Source organism: Crinia signifera, chromosome 9 (assembly GCF_055691185.1).
Source record: "Crinia signifera chromosome 9, ASM5569118v1, whole genome shotgun sequence".
Classification (NCBI taxonomy): Eukaryota; Metazoa; Chordata; class Amphibia; order Anura; family Myobatrachidae; genus Crinia; species Crinia signifera.
In genome coordinates, this window is record NC_139225.1 from 18636335 (window position 1) to 18658833 (window position 22499).

Genomic DNA, 22499 nt, shown 5'->3' on the forward strand with positions numbered 1-22499 from the left:
AGACTTTGTCCCATACTCTTACAGACTTTGTCTCACACTCTACCAGACTTTGTCCTATACTATGACAGACTTTGTCTCACACCCTAAACAAGGCTTAGTAAATAGACCCATTAGATTGTTCTGCGTGCATGTAAAAGACCATTTGTGTTTAGGCACCTGCATACTCTACTCTAACCCTTCATGTGTGGGCACCCGCATTCACTATCCTGTTTAGTAAAACCATTGAGAAAGCCCTGCAGGGTTCCCTGGCCACGTAGCACTAACATACTAAGAACATAGAGGACTTTCATATTAAGGACCCGTAATATATACCGGGGACTGCACCGGCTACCATGTAATCAGGGCGTCCAGATTGCGTGGTCGCCTTCAGGTGCTATTAGTATCTTGTGGTGCATGCTGAAGGCCCATGAAATGCACCTATTGCCTATACCAAGCAGTGGCGGCCATATTGTGGGCAGTGTTTATGATAACGCAGCCAATCAGCGAGAAGCCAGTAAAACCGCTGAGGCCCAGACTGCCACGCGTCCTTTGTAAATTAACGGCCTTTACGCTCGGTGCCATGGTAGCCTCAAGGTTTCCTCTGCTCATGAAAATCTATTCGCCCCACAAAATGTCCGCTGTGCCCTGTGTAGGATTGGGTGCTGATAAAGGGCCTCATTTAGAGTTGAGCGTTACTCCCAGAAAGCTCTGACTGTCGCATCCTTACACTGTATTTTAAACCACAGACGCTTGCAACCGAAATTACACGCGGTAGGCCGCAATTGCGCACCCAGATAGTTATACATTTAACGCCAACTCTAAACGAGGCCCCCAAAATGTCAGCCTTTATCAGCCCTTCTTACATAAATGGGCGAGACCCTTCACTAATTGGACTATTTTATGTGCTTTTAATACTCCGCGTTAATTGTAGCCCTCAGTTGAAGCCCTATGAAAGGTCAGTGATGGAAGGGTGCGCTGGGTGTGGTTCACGTTGGCGTTTGCGGCACAGGGGGGAGTGAAGCCTGCGCCAGTCAGTGTTAGAAGCATGTGGCGGGCATGTGCACAGCCTGTGTGAATGATCCCTCCAGGTCTCACTCTTGTGCAGTCTCAGCCGGGTTACCCCGCGAGAATGGGCCGCGTGGGTCTAGTCCGACCATGGCATATTTGTGTCACGTCAGCCGGCCGCATGAAGATGAGCTGATTGTCTGGTATGTGCTTGCCGTGAGGTGTTGGCGCGTGCGGTGTCACAGTGTGTTAGAGACGTCGCTCGTTTCCTGTGGGTGTACCAGACCCTACAAGCTGGAAATCCTGACAGTCTCCTGGTAGTATCTGGCCGTGATGCTGGAGTTCCTCAGGATGCCGGAACTGGGCGAAGAGAGATCGTCCGGGGTGTGGTCCGGCGGCGTCGGGATGCTGATTATTGCGGCAGTAAGATCTGACGTCTCACAATTAAGCTTCATGTTCCCGTGGGATTTGGAATTGAGGCTGGAGCGACTGGGGTCAGCGCCATGCGGAAAGAGGGGGAGACAAAATCCAGATTGTGTCAGAGATACAGGCAAGGCCCTCACACAAATTACAGCACACATGGCCTACATCACAAAACGTACCAGAAAAGACTAAAAAATCTTAATATGTATAGTTTAGAGCAGAGAAGGGAAAGGGGGGACATGATAGAAACTTTCAAATATATCAAGGGCTTTAACAAGGTGCAGGTGGGAGACATTCTTCACAGGAAGAGGAGCAACAGAACACGAGGACATGCACTGACACTAGAGGGAGGAAGGTACAGGTGGGAGACATTCTTCACAGGAAGTGGAGCAGCAGAACACGAGGACATGCACTGACACTAGAGGGAGGAAGATTCAGGGGAAATGTGAGGAAGAATTACTTCACAGAAAGAGTAGTAGATAAGCGGAATAGCCTCCCATCAGAGGTGGTAGAGGCAAATACAGTAGAACATATTAAACATGCTTGGGATAGGCATAGTGATATCCTTACAAAAAAATAAGGATCAAATATGGTTTGAGGTAACATGTTTAAAAAAGGGGCAGACTAGATGGGCCAAGTGGTTCTTATCTGCCGTCAAATTCTATGTTTCTATGTAAGGTTGTGTCTGCTAATCTGAGGAGATACATCACTAATGAGAGACTAGGAGGGTAAAGATTTAATAATGCTGTTTCTTGGGGTAACCAATCAGATTCTGTCTTTCATTTTCCAGAATACAATACAGAAATCGCATTTCCATTTTCATTGGCACTTACGCCTTCCCTATGCCAAGTGCAGGAGACACTTTTAAATTTGGCATCCATATAGCATATGTCCACGGCAGACTCACAAGGTGGTTCTCCCTGTGCCCAGTTACCACTTGGAAACCCCCAATTTTCTGAGTTAAATGCCCGAGGTGCGCACAACTTTGGATTCGCTAATTAGAAGACTAAAGAAGATAAAGGGGGGGGTACATATAGTAGGCGCACAAGTTTAATGTTATATTTTACTATATTTTATTTAAAATTCTTCCTTCTAGACATTCATTTCAACTTGGTGAGCAGCCCCGTAACACAACGTTAAAGGTAATAAAGTGGTCGGTGGCGGTACTTCACCTCAAAGAGGTGAGGAGTAGTTAGATATATATATATATATATACACACACAAACTAGCAGAAAGGGCCCGGCGCTCAGTAAATCGAAGTCCAAATGTTCGCTGGGGTAGCCATCCTGGGATGCAAAGCATCTATGTAGACAGGAAGGGTAGGTAGGCGGCACTCACCAGACTTTTTTCAGAATAAAATACAGCCTTTATTAATCAGACGGCGTTTCGGGTTTCCCCATTAACGGAATATCGGAATCTTTATTTCAGAAGGAGCTGCCTGAAGGCAGACATCCAAGCAGCGCTTACTGCTTATGTAATATCAAAAAAAGTGCCATCCATTCCGTCTTTGGCCACTGGGTGGCGCACTGTGCTGGGATTATATTCATTCTACATGGCAGAAAACAAAGAAGGTACTATCCACATATATGAACAATTTAGACTCTTAGGGCCTTATCCTAATTAGCTTTCTGTTTTATTGCAGGCTGAAAGAAGCCTTCTCGGGAGAAAACATGCTTTCCCACAAACATTGTTATTTCTGTCTATGTCAGTGCGAACAATGTAAAACCTGCTGGCGGACCGGGTGTCAGGTGGACTATATGAACAAGAAACGCGGAAATCCACACACGGGAGGTAAATTTAATAATGTAGAATCCAGGGACCAAAAAATAAAAATGGTCGGAGCTACAACAAGTTTGGGGCGGGTCACGGGTAGGCGGGTGACATAGCAAGAGAGGGGGCATCAGGTCCAATATACTAGTACTTAATATTTATATAGACAATATATAGGTGGAAAATACAAAAAATACCGCTGACTGATTCCCTTTAAGGAGCCGGCAATATATTATATATCGATTATAGGTTTTCAGTCAACATAAACATGTAGGGCCCCGTTTATCAACAAGTTTTAGCCATTTAGAACTCCTTGAGTGTGATAAATGGCGCTAACGCCAATCCAACTGTCATATTTCAAACACAACAAGAGTTGATTGGCTGGAGCACCATCTGAGCATGAAATGGCTAAAGCTCTATAAACGGACGCTTTCGAGTTTTGACGATGATGGGGGATATGTATCAAACCATTTGACAGGTGGAGAAGTTACACGTAGCAACCAACCAGATTTTTGCTTTTATATTAAAGAATGTGCTAGATAAATTATTGTATTTGCCCAGGTGACAGTAATCCTCGTTTCAGGCTCTTTCAACACATTTTTCTCTGTAGAAGGTTTGATATGTCTCCCACAACGTTCCAAAGGGATTTCAAAAGAAGGATAATGATAAACTAGGTGATTCCTCGCGCCCCACGGGCGCTCTTCACACCGGTGTAAGGGGCTGCGCCCCCTTAATTTGTGAACGTTTGTATTGTGAGAAATATGGTTAGAATTGTATGAGAGATGCCTGTATTGCAACTTGAGTTATAGGTGAAATGTGTTAAATAGAGAGCATATGATTTGGAAGGGGGTGTGTATTGTTTTGATTAAGTAAAAAGCGGTTACAAAGTAAGATGTACATTGATAGTGTGGAGGGTACAGTGACATTTGTGGGTGTGTGGGGGGGGGGGCTGTGTGCGCGTGTTGTTTAGGTGTGTGTGTGTGCAATAGTATAGTAGGGTGTTTTTGAGTTAGCGGCTCCCCACTGGTGGAGGTCACGACACAGGAAAACAGGAGGCTGGGTAGTGATAGGGGTGTGTGGGCATAAGGGGGACTAAAGAGGAGGGTGGGAGACACTGTGCAGCTTCTGCCAGTGGGTGAGGGTCCAGCGTGGCAGTACAGGAGTACAGGACGGTGGCCCTGAGTCAGTGTCTCCTCCTACTGGGTGGGAGTTCGGGTGCATGAGAGCAGGAGGCTAGGCTATGAGGCATGATAAGGGTATGTGGGCAACACAGCGTCAGCGACTCCCCAGTGGTGGAAGTTACGGTTCAGGAGAGCAGGAAGCTGGGTAGTGATAGGGGTGTGTGGGCATACGGGGGACTAAAAAGGGGCGCAGGGGTGCCGTGAATTGCGGGCGGGGCGCGGGGGTGCCGTGAATCAAGGGAGGGAGGGGGGCAGAATTGCGGGAGGGGGCGCAGGTGTCGCGGGAGGGGGTCAGCAGAGCTGAATCATGTGAGGGGGGGTTGCGAATTGCAGGGGGGGCGCCGTGAATCGTGTGAGGGGGGGTTGCGATTTGCAGGGGGGGCGCCGTGAATCGTGGGAGGGGGGGAGTGAATCGTGGGCGGGGGGGGCTCGGGGGGTCCACGAATTGCGGAAGGGGGGGGGGCACGGGGCGCGATGAATCACCTAGTTGGTTATATATTCTTATAGCAGGATGGTAGGATGTTGCTGTCATACAGAATGCATTTATATAAATATGAAAACATTCAAAAAACTAAAAATAAATCTTCAAAAACTCATGTCAACCTTTTTTTCATTGTCGACCATAGCCATGTCAGTGTATTGCATGAAGCTGGGGGATGTCCGCGAATCGCGGGAGGCGCTAATTGCGGGAGGGGTGTGTGTGTGTGGCTGCCGCGAATCGCACGGGAGGGGGTCGCAGAGAATCGTTGGAGAGGGGGGGGGTCGCGGGGGTGAGTGTTGCCTCAAATCGCAGGGGGGGGGGTGTGTGTGTGGTGGGTGGGGGCCGCGAATCGGGGGTGTGTGTGTGTTTGTGTGTTAGTGGTCGCGGAAGGGAGGGGGGTTTGCCGCGAATCGTGGAAGGGGGGGGGGGCGCTCACCTGGTGGCTGTGGAGTAGCTGGGCAACATGGGGAGGCAGAGGGTGTCTGGCACTGTGGGCTCACTGGGCTGGTTTTCTGTCATGTGAGTCAATCATGTGAGTCAGAGGCTCCACCCAGCGTTACAGACACACTCACACACTTTGAGTCACAGATGTAGCCAAATATATAAGAGATAAAATTTCCATGCAGGTTCTAGGTCATCAACCCTGGCGGTTGAGTCTGGGCAGGCAGGCAGTAACTAGGCAGGGCCACCAATAGAGGGGTGCTGTGGGTACAGCTGTCTCGGCCTCTGGAAGGTCTGGCAGCTCATTTTGCCCACCACAATCCCCCCCCCCCAACTGCCTCCGCTGCGCTGAACAAAGCAGGTCCTGGAGCGCAGGCTTATTCAACCCAGGATGCCGGCGGCCAATTAAAATGCTCTACCAGCTTTTGAGCCAATCAGAGCTTGCGTACCGGCAGCCGCTCTGATTGGCTCACCAGCTGGTGCTGCATTTTAATTGGCCACCGGCATTCTGAGTTGAAAAAGCCTGCGCTCCGGGACCTCCGAGCTGCAGCTCAGCAGAAGTGGAGATGGTGGAGCAGGAGCCAGGTTATGGTAAGTCAAGTGTGGAGGGGAGAGGGGGAGGCCCGGGGCCCAGACTGGAAATGAGTCCTGGGCCCCAAAATTCCTGATGGCAGGCCTGTGATTAGGTAACGTATCGACTTACCTCTGGTTAAGGCTCTTCTGCCCATGCAGAGTATCCAGCTCCTGCATGCTGCCGCGGCTGACGGAAACAGTGGAGTTAGCAAGTCGGATGGCGCGTCGCTTGGCACGGCGTGGGCAGCAGGAGGTACTCAGACCCTGCTGGGAGGACACAGAGGTGCTGCGGCTTGTCCGGTACCCAATGGATTCAGTCATCAGGGCTTCGCTGTATCGATGCTCATCAGTAAATTCATGGCACTAGAGACAAGAGGCAAGCAGAGGAGAGGAGACAGAGACATGTACTCGAGGTCTGCGAAACAGGGAGACAATAAGGAGGTCTCCGTACATATAACAGTTCACCATGGACAGCTCATGAACCAAAGGTACATGGCGAAATTGAGAGCTTGGGTAAATAGGGGTTTATTTGCTAAGCTTTCTTATGTTCAACCCCCAAAAAATAAGATGCTTTTATTAGCAGAAGACCCCTAAGTAAATAAACCCACCGGAGACCTGTACAGACAGTGGAGCCATCATCTACAAACAATGGAGACAGCCATTCCATAGGCTGAACCAGCATTCAGGCTATTAAGTCAAAAGAGACTACTAGCTTCAGTCGTCCTGAGACAGAAGATGGTAAGTCCACCTTAAAGACTGATGGCACAAGGCTTAACAAACAGTTGAAGGACTCAAGAAGGTAAGTGCTGATGTATATATTGGCCAGAACAGATCAAATGTAACAGGGAGCATAATATGGACAAGTCACGCCTTGGTAGCATCAAAAATGCCAGGAGAGGATTAATGGCTCAGTATGGACAGGTCACATCTAGGTGACATCAGAATATGTCAATAGAGGATTAATGGCTCAGTATGGACAGGTCACATCTTGGTGACATCAGAAGAGGTCCGTAGAGGATTAATGGCTCAGTATGGACAGGTCACATCTAGGTGACATCAGAAGAGGTCAGTAGAGGATTAATGGCTCAGTATGGACAGGTCACATCTTGGTGACATCAGAAGAGGTCCGTAGAGGATTAATGGCTCAGTATGGACAGGTCACATCTTGGTGACATTAGAAGAGGTCCGTAGAGGATTAATGGCTCAGTATGGACAGGTCACATATTGGTGACATCAGAAGATGTCAGTAGAGGATTAATGGCTCAGTATGGACAGGTCACATCTTGGTGACATCAGAAGATGTCAGTAGAGGATTAATGGCTCAGTATGGACAGGTCACATCTTGGTGACATCAGAAGAGGTCCGTAGAGGATTAATGGCTCAGTATGGACAGGTCACATATTGGTGACATCAGAAGATGGCAGTAGAGGATTAATGGCTCAGTATGGACAGGTTACATCTTGGTGACATCAGAAGAGGTCCGTAGAGGATTAATAGCTCAGTATGGACAGGTCACATCTTGGTGACATCAGAAGAGGTCCGTAGAGGATTAATGGCTCAGTATGGACAGGTCACATATTGGTGACATCAGAAGATGTCAGTAGAGGATTAATGGCTCAGTATGGACAGGTCACATCTTGGTGACATCAGAAGATGTCAGTAGAGGATTAATGGCTCAGTATGGACAGGTCACATCTTGGTGACATCAGAAGAGGTCCGTAGAGGATTAATGGCTCAGTATGGACAGGTCACATCTTGGTGACATTAGAAGAGGTCCGTAGAGGATTAATGGCTCAGTATGGACAGGTCACATATTGGTGACATCAGAAGATGTCAGTAGAGGATTAATGGCTCAGTATGGACAGGTCACATCTTGGTGACATCAGAAGATGTCAGTAGAGGATTAATGGCTCAGTATGGACAGGTCACATCTTGGTGACATCAGAAGAGGTCCGTAGAGGATTAATGGCTCAGTATGGACAGGTCACATATTGGTGACATCAGAAGATGTCAGTAGAGGATTAATGGCTCAGTATGGACAGGTCACATCTTGGTGACATCAGAAGATGTCAGTAGAGGATTAATGGCTCAGTATGGACAGGTCACATCTTGGTGACATCAGAAGAGGTCCGTAGAGGATTAATGGCTCAGTATGGACAGGTCACATATTGGTGACATCAGAAGATGGCAGTAGAGGATTAATGGCTCAGTATGGACAGGTTACATCTTGGTGACATCAGAAGATGTCAGTAGAGGATTAATGGCTCAGTATGGACAGGTCACATCTTGGTGACATCAGAAGAGGTCCGTAGAGGATTAATAGCTCAGTATGGACAGGTCACATCTTGGTGACATCAGAAGAGGTCCGTAGAGGATTAATGGCTCAGTATGGACAGGTCACATATTGGTGACATCAGAAGAGGTCCGTAGAGGATTAATGGCTCAGTATGGACAGGTCACATATTGGTGACATCAGAAGATGTCAGTAGAGGATTAATGGCTCAGTATGGACAGGTCACATCTTGGTGACATCAGAAGATGTCAGTAGAGGATTAATGGCTCAGTATGGACAGGTCACATATTGGTGACATCAGAAGATGGCAGTAGAGGATTAATGGCTCAGTATGGACAGGTTACATCTTGGTGACATCAGAAGATGTCAGTAGAGGATTAATGGCTCAGTATGGACAGGTCACATCTTGGTTACATCAGAAGAGGTCCGTAGAGCATTAATAGCTCAGTATGGACAGGTCACATCTTGGTTACATCAGAAGAGGTCCGTAGAGCATTAATAGCTCAGTATGGACAGGTCACATCTTGGTTACATCAGAAGAGGTCCGTAGAGCATTAATAGCTCAGTATGGACAGGTCACATCTTGGTGACATCAGAAGAGGTCCGTAGAGGATTAATGGCTTAGTATGGACAGGTCACATCTTGGTGACATTAGAAGAGGTCCGTAGAGGATTAATGGCTCAGTATGGACAGGTCACATATTGGTGACATCAGAAGATGTCAGTAGAGGATTAATGGCTCAGTATGGACAGGTCACATCTTGGTGACATCAGAAGATGTCAGTAGAGGATTAATGGCTCAGTATGGACAGGTCACATCTTGGTGACATCAGAAGAGGTCCGTAGAGGATTAATGGCTCAGTATGGACAGGTCACATATTGGTGACATCAGAAGATGGCAGTAGAGGATTAATGGCTCAGTATGGACAGGTTACATCTTGGTGACATCAGAAGATGTCAGTAGAGGATTAATGGCTCAGTATGGACAGGTCACATCTTGGTTACATCAGAAGAGGTCCGTAGAGCATTAATAGCTCAGTATGGACAGGTCACATCTTGGTGACATCAGAAGAGGTCCGTAGAGGATTAATGGCTCAGTATGGACAGGTCACATATTGGTGACATCAGATGTCAGTAGAGGATTAATGGCTCAGTATGGACAGGTCACATCTTGGTGACATCAGAAGAGGTCCGTAGAGGATTAATGGCTCAGCATGGACAGGTCACATATTGATGACATCAGAAGATGTCAGTAGAGGATTAATGGCTCAGTATGGACAGGTCACATCTTGGTAACATCAGAAGATGTCAGTAGAGGAGTAATTACTCAGTATGGACAGGTCACATCTTAGTGACATCAGAAGAGGTCCGTAGAGTATTAATGGCTCAGTATGGACAGGTCACATGTAGGTGACATCAGAAGATGTCAGTAGAGGAGTAATGGCTCAGTATGGACAGGTCACATCTTGGTGACATCAGAAGAGGTCCGTAGATGATTCATGGCAAGGATGGACAGGTGAAGATCTGTGAAATGGTATGATCATGCTGGACAATTCACAGATTGTAGAACGAAGGGGTTATACAGTAGAATGAGATGGTTTTGGTAGTAATAGATACATCTATAGGTTCTTACCGTGGTCTTCTCCAGACAATGCAGGAGGTGGTGGTGCTGTAACTCAAACGCTGAACGATTCTTGATACACAGAGCATGACTCTCAGTATTCTCCTGTAAAGCAGCAATTATTAATAAGGCAGTACTTTACCACACAGATGTCTAATTTCATAGACAGGACCCCCATCACTGCTACAATGACATGAAGCGGAATATTGACAACTTTCTGGGGGGGGGGGGGCAATAAGCCACGGGCTAGCTGGCTTTTGTTCACAGCTCTATAAGGATCTGAATCATGGGGAAGAAGTCATCATTGAAAAGGGTGAAATACAATAAATATCCTGTAAAACCTGGGAGCACTTAGCCATGTGTCCTTAACTCTCCCTTCTATATCGCTAGGTCTTCCCTCATCAGTTCTATAAATACTTCTGTGTGACTCCATCCTTCTTCCACTCGTCTGCAGGGCCCCAGCCTCCGTTACTTGTCTTTCCGTGACCTCTAATGGCGGCCCTGGTCTCTTCAGCTGCATCTCTGCACCTTATCGATACCATTAACAGCTGGTGTAATGTTATGTCCTTATTTCGTCCCTACTGCAAAAGCCTCCGTTATTGATTGACGTTCTATGAGAATCCGTTTAATGCAGGAGAACAGACTGACACCAGCTGCTGTGCTGTAATAGTACCAACAGCTCTTGCATCCCAGCAAGTAGATATGTAGTGCATTTCGCCGTGCCTTAATTTATAATTATTACTTATAATTATCCTATAACTTATCCGCCATGGAAAACAGTCCGCTTCACCATTGTAACCGTTAGCAACATCGCCCGTCTACCAAACACTAAGCCCCACCCACTTTTCACCAGATTACACGTTTTACACCCTTCCTATAAACCATCGCCTACTCCACCTGCGTCTTTCCACCTACTCTTATGCTATCCACAGTCTGCATAATCCAGAGTCGGATTAAGGATGGGGGTCAGGAAACCAGTGCCCCAGGCCCCCCTCCATCAGAGCCCCCCAGTTGAAGCTGCATCAATCCATACATCGTATGCAAAAGGACTGCATACGGAATATCGTATTGCATACAGACTTCAAGGCAAATCTTATATGACTTCTACCACCGAGAAGTCGCATAAGTGTATGGGGGGCCTTTAGCCTTATTGCTTATTAAAGACTACTTTTATTAGGAGACCATGTCCTTACCTCTAGGCCCCCACTGTCCTTGTAACGGAGAAACGCGTTAGTGGTGTTGCTCTTCGCCAGTCTGATCCTGGCCAGGCGGATTTTCTGCAGAAATGACAAATACAGCGGGGTGAGTGGCAGGACAGGAACACGTGGCGGGTGTTCGGGTGGCTGGACAGATATACCTTAAATTACAACCATAACGCAATGGGCGAGTGACTGCAGGAACCCGGCTTACCTGCTGCGCCCGGCGCTTGTCCGCCCGCTGATTCTGGTGATAGATGCGGCTGAAGTTGGATACGATGACAGGGACTGGTAGTGCAATAACCAGCACTCCGCTGAGGGAGCAGATAGAGCCGAATATCTTCCCAGCTATCGTGTCTGGAACCATATCCCCATACCTGCAGGAACACAGAGGATGTAACCATTGCTACTAGGCTGGGGATGTACTCGGCTTCTAACCATGGCGGTATGGCCGCTGACAACACTCAGATCGTGCCGGCGTTCATGACGGCACACCGGCTGCCGTCTCATGATGGAAAAATCCTATATAATAAAAGGGCGAATGTTGCTTCTCACCTGTATGGGGGGAATTCAAGGTATATAATAATGTAGCTCCTATCCTATCTAATTGTGCTGACAGCTAATTTATTAAGCAGGTTTGAAAAGAAAAAATAGTGGGGAGTCTCACTTTCCCTTTCCTATTTACTGCAATGCATCCTATAGGGGCCCGATTTGCCACAAGGCGATACAGGTGGCCGTCTAGAGAGCCCGTCCGCCTCTCCCCTGGTATAAGCACCCATCTAGGGGGCCCATCTGCCTCTCCACTGGTATAGGCACCCATCTAGGGGGCCAACCTCCCTCTCCCCTGGTATAAGTGTCCATCTAGGGGCCCACCTGCCTCTACCCTGGTATCAGCGTCCATCTAGGGGGCCGGTCTGTCTCTTTCCTGGTATAGGTGCCCATCTAGGGGCCCCCCTACCTCTCCTCTGGTATAAGTGCCCATCTAGGGGCCCATCTGCCTTTGCCCTGGTATAAGCACCCATCTAGTGGCCCCCCCTACCTCTCCTCTGGAATAAGCACCCATCTAGGGGGCCCCTTGCCTCACTCCTGGTATAACCGCCCATCTAGGAGCCCCCCCCTACCTCTCCTCTGGTATAAGCGCCCATCTAGGGGCCCATTTGCCTTTCTGGTATATGCGCCCATCTAGGGGCCCATTTGCCTTTCCCCTGATATAAGCACTTAGGGGGCCCGCTTGCCTCTCCGCTGGCATAGGCACCCATCTAGGGGCCCCACCTGCCTCTCCCCTGGTATAAGCACCCATCTAGGGGGCCCATCTGCCTCTCCCCTGGTATAAGCACCCATCTAGGGGGCCCATCTGCCTCTCCCCTGGTATAAGCACCCATCTAGAGGGCCTGCCTGCCTCTGCCCTGGTATAAGCACCCATCTAGGGGGCCCACAGGTCTCTTCCCTGGTATAAGCACCCATCTAGAGGGCCTGCCTGCCTGCCTGCCCCGGTATAAGCACCCATCTAGGGGGCCCCTTGCCTCACTCCTGGTGTAAGCGCCCATCTAGCAGGCCCACCTTTCTCTCCCCCAGTATAAGCACCCATCTAGTGGGGCCCTCTGCCTCTGCCCTGGTATAAGCACCCATCTAGGGGGCCCCCTGCCTCTGCCCTGGTATAAGCACCCATCTAGGGGGCCCCCTGCCTCTGCCCTGGTATAAGCACCCATCTAGGGGGCCCCCTGCCTCTGCCCTGGTATAAGCACCCATCTAGTGGGGCCCTCTGCCTCTGCCCTGGAATAAGCACCCATCTAGGGGGCCCCCCTGCCTCTACCCAACCAGTTAGATATTTAAAAAAAACAATATACATTTTTAATAGTCATTGGGGAAGGTGATTTAAGGTAACCTGTCACCCTCCACTTACCCCCAGACCAGTAACTTGCCCAGGGCCCTGTAAAGTTTAAATCAGGCTATGTATCCTCTCATCAGCTGGATGACAGAAATACCACAGTAGGCGGATACTATGGGTGACATATATTCTGACTGCAGGTCCTCTAGTCTGCTGGTGTATTTCCCTCTGAGGAACAAAATCACAGTACTGCAATATAATCCATGTCTATTATAATCTCCAGCGATGATGGGAAACCCGATACACGCCAACGGCCGCCTCTGCCAACTTATAACCGGCTGCATGATATCACTGAGTAGTAAGTGAGTGGGACAATTCATAGGAGAGAAACATCTGTAATAATATATCACCAGGCGTTACTGTTATCAGATGTAATACAATTCACGTGTTTATCATATGATCTCATACAACATAACCATAATACATCTATTACACCCTATACAGACATAGGACACTACACCCCAACATGTCCTGACCGCTGACCATAATACATCTATTACACCCTATACAGACATAGGACACTACACCCCAACATGTCCTGACCACCGGCCATAATACATCTATTACACCCTATACAGACATAGGACACTACACCCCCAACATGTCCTGACCACTGGCCATAATACATCTAATACACCCTATACAGACATAGGACACTACACCCCAACATGTCCTGACCGCTGGCCATAATACATCTAATACACCCTATACAGACATAGGACACTACACCCCAACATGTCCTGACCGCTGACCATAATACATCTATTACATCCTATACAGACACAGGACACTACACCCCCAACATGACCTGACCGCCGGCCATAATACATCTATTACACCCTATACAGACATAGGACACTACACCCCGACATGTCCTGACCACTGACCATAATACATCTATTACACCCTATACAGACATAGGACACTACACCCCGACATGTCCTGACCACTGACCATAATACATCTATTACACCCTATACAGACACAGGACACTACACCCCAACATGTCCTGACCGCTGGCCATAATACATCTATTACACCCTATACAGACATAGGACACTACACCCCCAACATGTCCTGACCACTGGCCATAATACATCTATTACACCCTATACAGACATAGGACACTACACCTCAACATGTCCTGACCACTGACCATAATACATCTATTACACCCTATACAGACATAGGACACTACACCCCAACATGCCCTGACCACTGACCATAATACATCTATTACACCCTATACAGACATAGGACACTACACCCCAACATGCCCTGACCGCCGGCCATAATACATCTCTTACACCCTATACAGACATAGGACACTACACCCCAACATGTCCTGACCGCTGGCCATAATACATCTATTACACCCTATACAGACATAGGACACTACACCCCAACATGTCCTGACCGCTGGCCATAATACATCTATTACACCCTATACAGACACTACACCCCAACATGTCCTGACCACTGGCCATAATACATCTATTACACCCTATACAGACATAGGACACTACACCCCAACATGTCCTGACCACTGCCCATAATACATCTAATACACCCTATACAGACATAGGACACTACACCCCAACATGTCCTGACCGCTGGCCATAATACATCTATTACACCCTATACAGACATAGGACACTACACCCCAACATGTCCTGACCACTGACCATAATACATCTATTACACCCTATACAGACATAGGACACTACACCCCAACATGTCCTGACCGCCGGCCATAATACATCTATTACACCCTATACAGACATAGGACACTACATCCCCAACATGTCCTGACCGCTGACCATAATACATCTATTACACCCGATACAGACATAGGACACTACACCCCAACATGTCCTGACCGCTGGCCATAATACATCTATTACACCCTATACAGACATAGGACACTACATCCCCAACATGTCCTGACCGCTGGCCATAATACATCTATTACACAATATACAGACATAGGACACTACACCCCAACATGTCCTGACCGCTGGCCATAATACATCTATTACACCCTATACAGACATAGGACACTACACCCCAACATGACCTGACTGCTGGCCATAATACATCTATTACACCCTATACAGACATAGGGGACACTACACCCCCAACATGTCCTGACCGCCGGCCATAATACATCTATTACACCCTATACAGACATAGGACGCTACACCCCAACATGTCCTGACCGCTGGCCATAATACATCTATTACACCCTATACAGACACAGAACACTACACCCCAACATGTCCTGACCGCTGACCATAATACATCTATTACACCCGATACAGACACAGGACACTACATCCCAACATGTCCTGACCACTGGCCATAATACATCTATTACACCCTATACAGACGTAGGACACTACACCCTAACCTGTCCTGACCGCTGGCCATAATACATCTATTACACAATATACAGACATAGGACACTACACCCCAACATGTCCTGACCACTGGCCATAATACATCTATTACACCCTATACAGACGTAGGACACTACACCCCAACATGACCTGACCACTGGCCATAATACATCTATTACACCCTATACAGACATAGGACACTACACCCCAACATGTCCTGACCGCTGACCATAATACATCTATTACACCCGATACAGACACAGGACACTACATCCCAACATGTCCTGACCACTGGCCATAATACATCTATTACACCCTATACAGACGTAGGACACTACACCCTAACCTGTCCTGACCGCTGGCCATAATACATCTATTACACAATATACAGACATAGGACACTACACCCCAACATGTCCTGACCACTGGCCATAATACATCTATTACACCCTATACAGACGTAGGACACTACACCCCAACATGACCTGACCACTGGCCATAATACATCTATTACACCCTATACAGACATAGGACACTACACCCCAACATGTCCTGACCGCTGACCATAATACATCTATTACACCCTATACAGACATAGGACACTACACCCCAACATGTCCTGACCGCTGGCCATAATACATCTATTGCACCCTATACAGACATAGGACACTACACCCCAACATGTCCTGACCGCTGGCCATAATACATCTATTACACCCTATACAGACATAGGACACTACACCCCCAACATGTCCTGACCGCTGACCATAATACATCTATTACACCCTATACAGACGTAGGACACTACACCCCAACATGTCCTGACCGCTGGCCATAATACATCTATTACACCCTATACAGACGTAGGACACTACACCCCAACATGTCCTGACCGCTGGCCATAATACATCTATTACACCCTATACAGACATAGGACACTACACCCCAACATGTCCTGACCGCCGGCCATAATACATCTATTACACCCTATACAGACATAGGACACTACACCCCAACATGTCCTGACCGCCGGCCATAATACATCTATTACACCCTATACAGACATAGGACACTACACCCCAACATGTCCTGACCGCCGGCCATAATACATCTATTACACCCTATACAGACATAGGACACTACACCCCAACATGACCTGACCGCTGGCCATAATACATCTATTACACCCAATACAGACATAGAACACTACACCCCAAAATGTCCTGACCGCTGGCCATAATACATCTATTACACCCTATACAGACATAGGACACTACACCCCAACATGTCCTGACCGCTGGCCATAATACATCTATTACACCCTATACAGACATAGGACACTACACCCCAACATGTCCTGACCGCTGGCCATAATACATCTATTACACCCTATACAGACATAGGACACTACACCCCAACATGTCCTGCCCACCGACCATAATACATCTATTACACCCTATACAGACATTGCACACTACACCCCAACATGTCCTGACCACTGGCCATAATACATCTATTACACCCTATACAGACACAGGACACTACACCCCAACATGTCCTGACCACTGGCCATAATACATCTATTACACCCTATACAGACATAGGACACTACACCCCAACATGTCCTGACCACTGCCCATAATACATTTATTACACCCTATACAGACATAGGACACTACACCCCCAACATGACCTGACCACTGGCCATAATACATCTATTACACCCTATACAGACATAGGACACTACACCCCCAACATGTCCTGACCGCTGGCCATAATACATCTATTACACCCTATACAGACATAGGACACTACACCCCAACATGTCCTGACCGCTGGCCATAATACATCTATTACACCCTATACAGACATAGGACACTACACCCCCAACATGTCCTGACCACTGGCCATAATACATCTATTACACCCTATACAGACATAGGACACTACACCCCAACATGTCCTGACCGCTGCCCATAATACATCTATTACACCCTATACAGACATAGGACACTGCACTCCAACATGTCCTGACCGCTGGCCATAATACATCTATTACACCCTATACAGACATAGGACACTACACCCCAACATGTCCTGACCACTGACCATAATACATCTATTACACCCTATACAGACATAGGACACTACACCCCAACATGTCCTGACCGCTGGCCATAATACACCTATTACACCCTATACAGACATAGGACACTACACCCCAACATGTCCTGACCACTGGCCATAATACATCTATTACACCCTATATAGACATAGGACAATACAGCCCAACATGTCCTGACCGCCGGCCATAATACATCTATTACACCCGATACAGACACAGGACACTACACCCCACGTGTCCTGACCGCTGGCCATAATACATCTATTACACCCTATACAGACATAGGACACTAAACCCCCAACATGTCCTGACCGCTGGCCATAATACATCTATTACACCCTATACAGACACAGTACACTACACCCCAACATGTCCTGACCGCTGCCCATAATACATCTATTACACCCTATACAGACATAGGACACTACACCCCCAACATGTCCTGACCACTGACCATAATACATCTATTACACTGTATACAGACATAGGACACTACACCCCAACATGTCCTGACCACTGACCATAATACATCTATTACACCCTATACAGACATAGGACACTACACCCCCAACATGTCCTGACCACTGACCATAATACATCTATTACACCCTATACAGACATAGGACACTACACCCGAACATGTCCTGACCGCTGCCCATAATACATCTATTACACCCTATACAGACATAGGACACTACACCCCCAACATGTCCTGACCACTGACCATAATACATCTATTACACCCTATACAGACATAGGACACTACACCCCAACATGTCCTGACCGCTGGCCATAATACATCTATTACACCCTATACAGACATAGGACACTACACCCCCAACATGTCCTGACCACTGGCCATAATACATCTATTACACCCTATACAGACATAGGACACTACACCCGAACATGTCCTGACCGCTGCCCATAATACATCTATTACACCCTATACAGACATAGGACACTGCACTCCAACATGTCCTGACCACTGACCATAATACATCTATTACACCCTATACAGACATAGGACACTACACCCCAACATGTCCTGACCGCTGGCCATAATACACCTATTACACCCTATACAGACATAGGACACTACACCCCAACATGTCCTGACCACTGGCCATAATACATCTATTACACCCTATATAGACATAGGACAATACAGCCCAACATGTCCTGACCGCCGGCCATAATACATCTATTACACCCGATACAGACACAGGACACTACACCCCACGTGTCCTGACCGCTGGCCATAATACATCTATTACACCCTATACAGACATAGGACACTAAACCCCCAACATGTCCTGACCGCTGGCCATAATACATCTATTACACCCTATACAGACACAGTACACTACACCCCAACATGTCCTGACCGCTGCCCATAATACATCTATTACACCCTATACAGACATAGGACACTACACCCCCAACATGTCCTGACCACTGACCATAATACATCTATTACACTGTATACAGACATAGGACACTACACCCCAACATGTCCTGACCACTGACCATAATACATCTATTACACCCTATACAGACATAGGACACTACACCCCCAACATGTCCTGACCACTGACCATAATACATCTATTACACCCTATACAGACATAGGACACTACACCCGAACATGTCCTGACCGCTGCCCATAATACATCTATTACACCCTATACAGACATAGGACACTACACCCCCAACATGTCCTGACCACTGACCATAATACATCTATTACACCCTATACAGACATAGGACACTACACCCCAACATGTCCTGACCGCTGGCCATAATACATCTATTACACCCTATACAGACATAGGACACTACACCCCCAACATGTCCTGACCACTGGCCATAATACATCTATTACACCCTATACAGACATAGGACACTACACCCGAACATGTCCTGACCGCTGCCCATAATACATCTATTACACCCTATACAGACATAGGACACTGCACTCCAACATGTCCTGACCACTGACCATAATACATCTATTACACCCTATACAGACACAGGACACTACACCCCAACATGTCCTGACCGCCGGCCATAATACATCTATTACACCCTATACAGACACAGGACACTACACCCCAACATGTCCTGACCGCTGGCCATAATACATCTATTACACCTTATACAGACATAGGACACTACACCCCAACATGTCCTGACCGCTGGCCATAATACATCTATTACACCTGGTACAGACATAGGACACTACACCCCAACATGTCCTGACCGCTGACCATAATACATCTATTACACCGTATACAGACATAGGACACTACACCCCAACATGTCCTGACCGCTGGCCATAATACATCTATTACACCTGGTACAGACATAGGACACTACACCCCAACATGTCCTGCCCACTGGCCATAATACATCTATTACACCCTATACAGACATAGGACACTACACCCCAACATGACCTGACCGCTGGCCATAATACATCTATCACACCCTATACAGACACAGGACACCACACCCCAACATGTCCTGACCACCGGCCATAATACATCTATTACACCCTATACAAACATTACACTCCAACATGTCCTGACCGCTGGCCATAATACATCTATTACACCCTATACGACATAGGACACTACACCCCAACATGTCCTGACCGCTGGCCATAATACATCTATTACACCCTATACAGACATAGGACACTACACCCCAACATGTCCTGCCCACTGGCCATAATACATCTATTACACCCAATACAGACACAGGACACTACACCCCAACTTGACCTGACCACTGGCCATAATACATCTATTACACCCGATACAGACATAGGACACTACACCCCGACATGTCCTGACCGCTAGCCATAATACATCTATTACACCCTATACAGACATAGGACACTACACTCCCAACATGTCCTGACCGCCGGCCATAATACATCTATTACACCCTATACAGACATAGGACACTACACCCCAACATGTCCTGACCGCTGGCCATAACACATCTATTACACCCTATACAGACATAGGACACTACACCCCAACATGTCCTGCCCACTGGCCATAACACATCTATTACACCCAATACAGACACAGGACACTACACCCCAACTTGACCTGACCACTGGCCATAATACATCTATTACACCCGATACAGACATAGGACACTACACCCCAACATGTCCTGACCGCCGGCCATAATACATCTATTACACCCTATACAGACATAGGACACTACACCCCAACATGTCCTGACCGCCGGCCATAACACATCTATTACACCCTATACAGACATAGGACACTACACCCCCAACATGTCCTGACCACTGGCCATAATACATCTATTACACTCTATACAGACATAGGACACTACACCCCAACATGTCCTGACCGCTGAGCATAATACATCTATTACAACCTATACAGACATAGGACACTAACACCCCAACATGTCCTGACCGCTGGCCATAATACATCTATTACACCCTATACAGACATAGGACATTACACCCCAACATGTCCTGACCGGTGACCATAATACATCTATTACACCCTATACAGACATAGGACACTATACCCCAACATATCCTGACCGCTGGCCATAATACATCTATTACACCCTATACAGACAAAGGACGCTACACCCCAACATGTCCTGACCGCTGGCCATAATACATCTATTACACCCTATACAGACATAGGACGCTACACCCCAACATGTCCTGACCACTGGCCATAATACATCTATTACACCCTATACAGACATAGGACACTACACCCCAACATGTCCTGACCGCCGGCCATAATACATCTATTACACCCTATACAGACATAGGACACTACACCCCAACATGTCCTGACCGCTGGCCATAATACATCTATTACATCCTATAAAGACATAGGACACTACACCCCAACATGCCCTGACCACTGACCATAATACATCTATTACACCTTATACAGACACAGGACACTACACCCCAACATGTCCTGACCGCTGGCCATAATACATCTATTACACCCTATACAGACATAGGACACTACACCCCAACATGTCCTGACCACCGGCCATAATACATCTATTACACCCTATACAGACATTGCACACTACACCCCAACATGTCCTGACCACTGGCCATAATACATCTATTACACCCTATACAGACACAGGACACTACACCCCAACATGTCCTGACCACTGGCCATAATACATCTATTACACCCTATACAGACATAGGACACTACACCCCAACATGTCCTGACCACTGCCCATAATACATTTATTACACCCTATACAGACATAGGACACTACACCCCCAACATGACCTGACCACTGGCCATAATACATCTATTACACCCTATACAGACATAGGACACTACACCCCCAACATGTCCTGACCGCTGGCCATAATACATCTATTACACCCTATACAGACATAGGACACTACACCCCAACATGTCCTGACCGCTGGCCATAATACATCTATTACACCCTATACAGACATAGGACACTACACCCCCAACATGTCCTGACCACTGGCCATAATACATCTATTACACCCTATACATACATAGGACACTACACCCCAACATGTCCTGACCGCTGCCCATAATACATCTATTACACCCTATACAGACATAGGACACTGCACTCCAACATGTCCTGACCACTGGCCATAATACATCTATTACACCCTATACAGACATAGGACACTACACCCCAACATGTCCTGACCACTGACCATAATACATCTATTACACCCTATACAGACATAGGACACTACACCCCAACATGTCCTGACCGCTGGCCATAATACACCTATTACACCCTATACAGACATAGGACACTACACCCCAACATGTCCTGACCACTGGCCATAATACATCTATTACACCCTATATAGACATAGGACAATACAGCCCAACATGTCCTGACCGCCGGCCATAATACATCTATTACACCCGATACAGACACAGGACACTACACCCCACATGTCCTGACCGCTGGCCATAATACATCTATTACACCCTATACAGACATAGGACACTAAACCCCCAACATGTCCTGACCGCTGGCCATAATACATCTATTACACCCTATACAGACACAGGACACTACA

General features: G+C 47.4%; 1 protein-coding gene across 2 annotated transcripts in view; it reads right to left on the minus strand.

The window, feature by feature from the left end:
* Positions 1–22499, minus strand: part of KCND1 (potassium voltage-gated channel subfamily D member 1) — a 59320-nt gene that overhangs the window by 2299 nt on the left and 34522 nt on the right. Inside the window, exons 3-7 of one of the 2 annotated variants that reach the window (XR_014461001.1) lie at positions 11177–11339; positions 10960–11043; positions 9779–9871; positions 5984–6216; positions 49–1473 (exon numbers count right to left, since the gene is read on the minus strand). Coding sequence is in view for 1 of the 2 variants with exons in the window: in XM_083161271.1 (XP_083017397.1) it covers positions 1272–1473; positions 5984–6216; positions 9779–9871; positions 10960–11043; positions 11177–11339 (775 nt within the window). In the remaining variant the exon portion in view is untranslated. Of the gene's footprint in view, positions 1–8; positions 1474–5983; positions 6217–9778; positions 9872–10959; positions 11044–11176; positions 11340–22499 lie in introns of those variants that run through there. The other variant, XM_083161271.1, reaches the window with a different exon arrangement.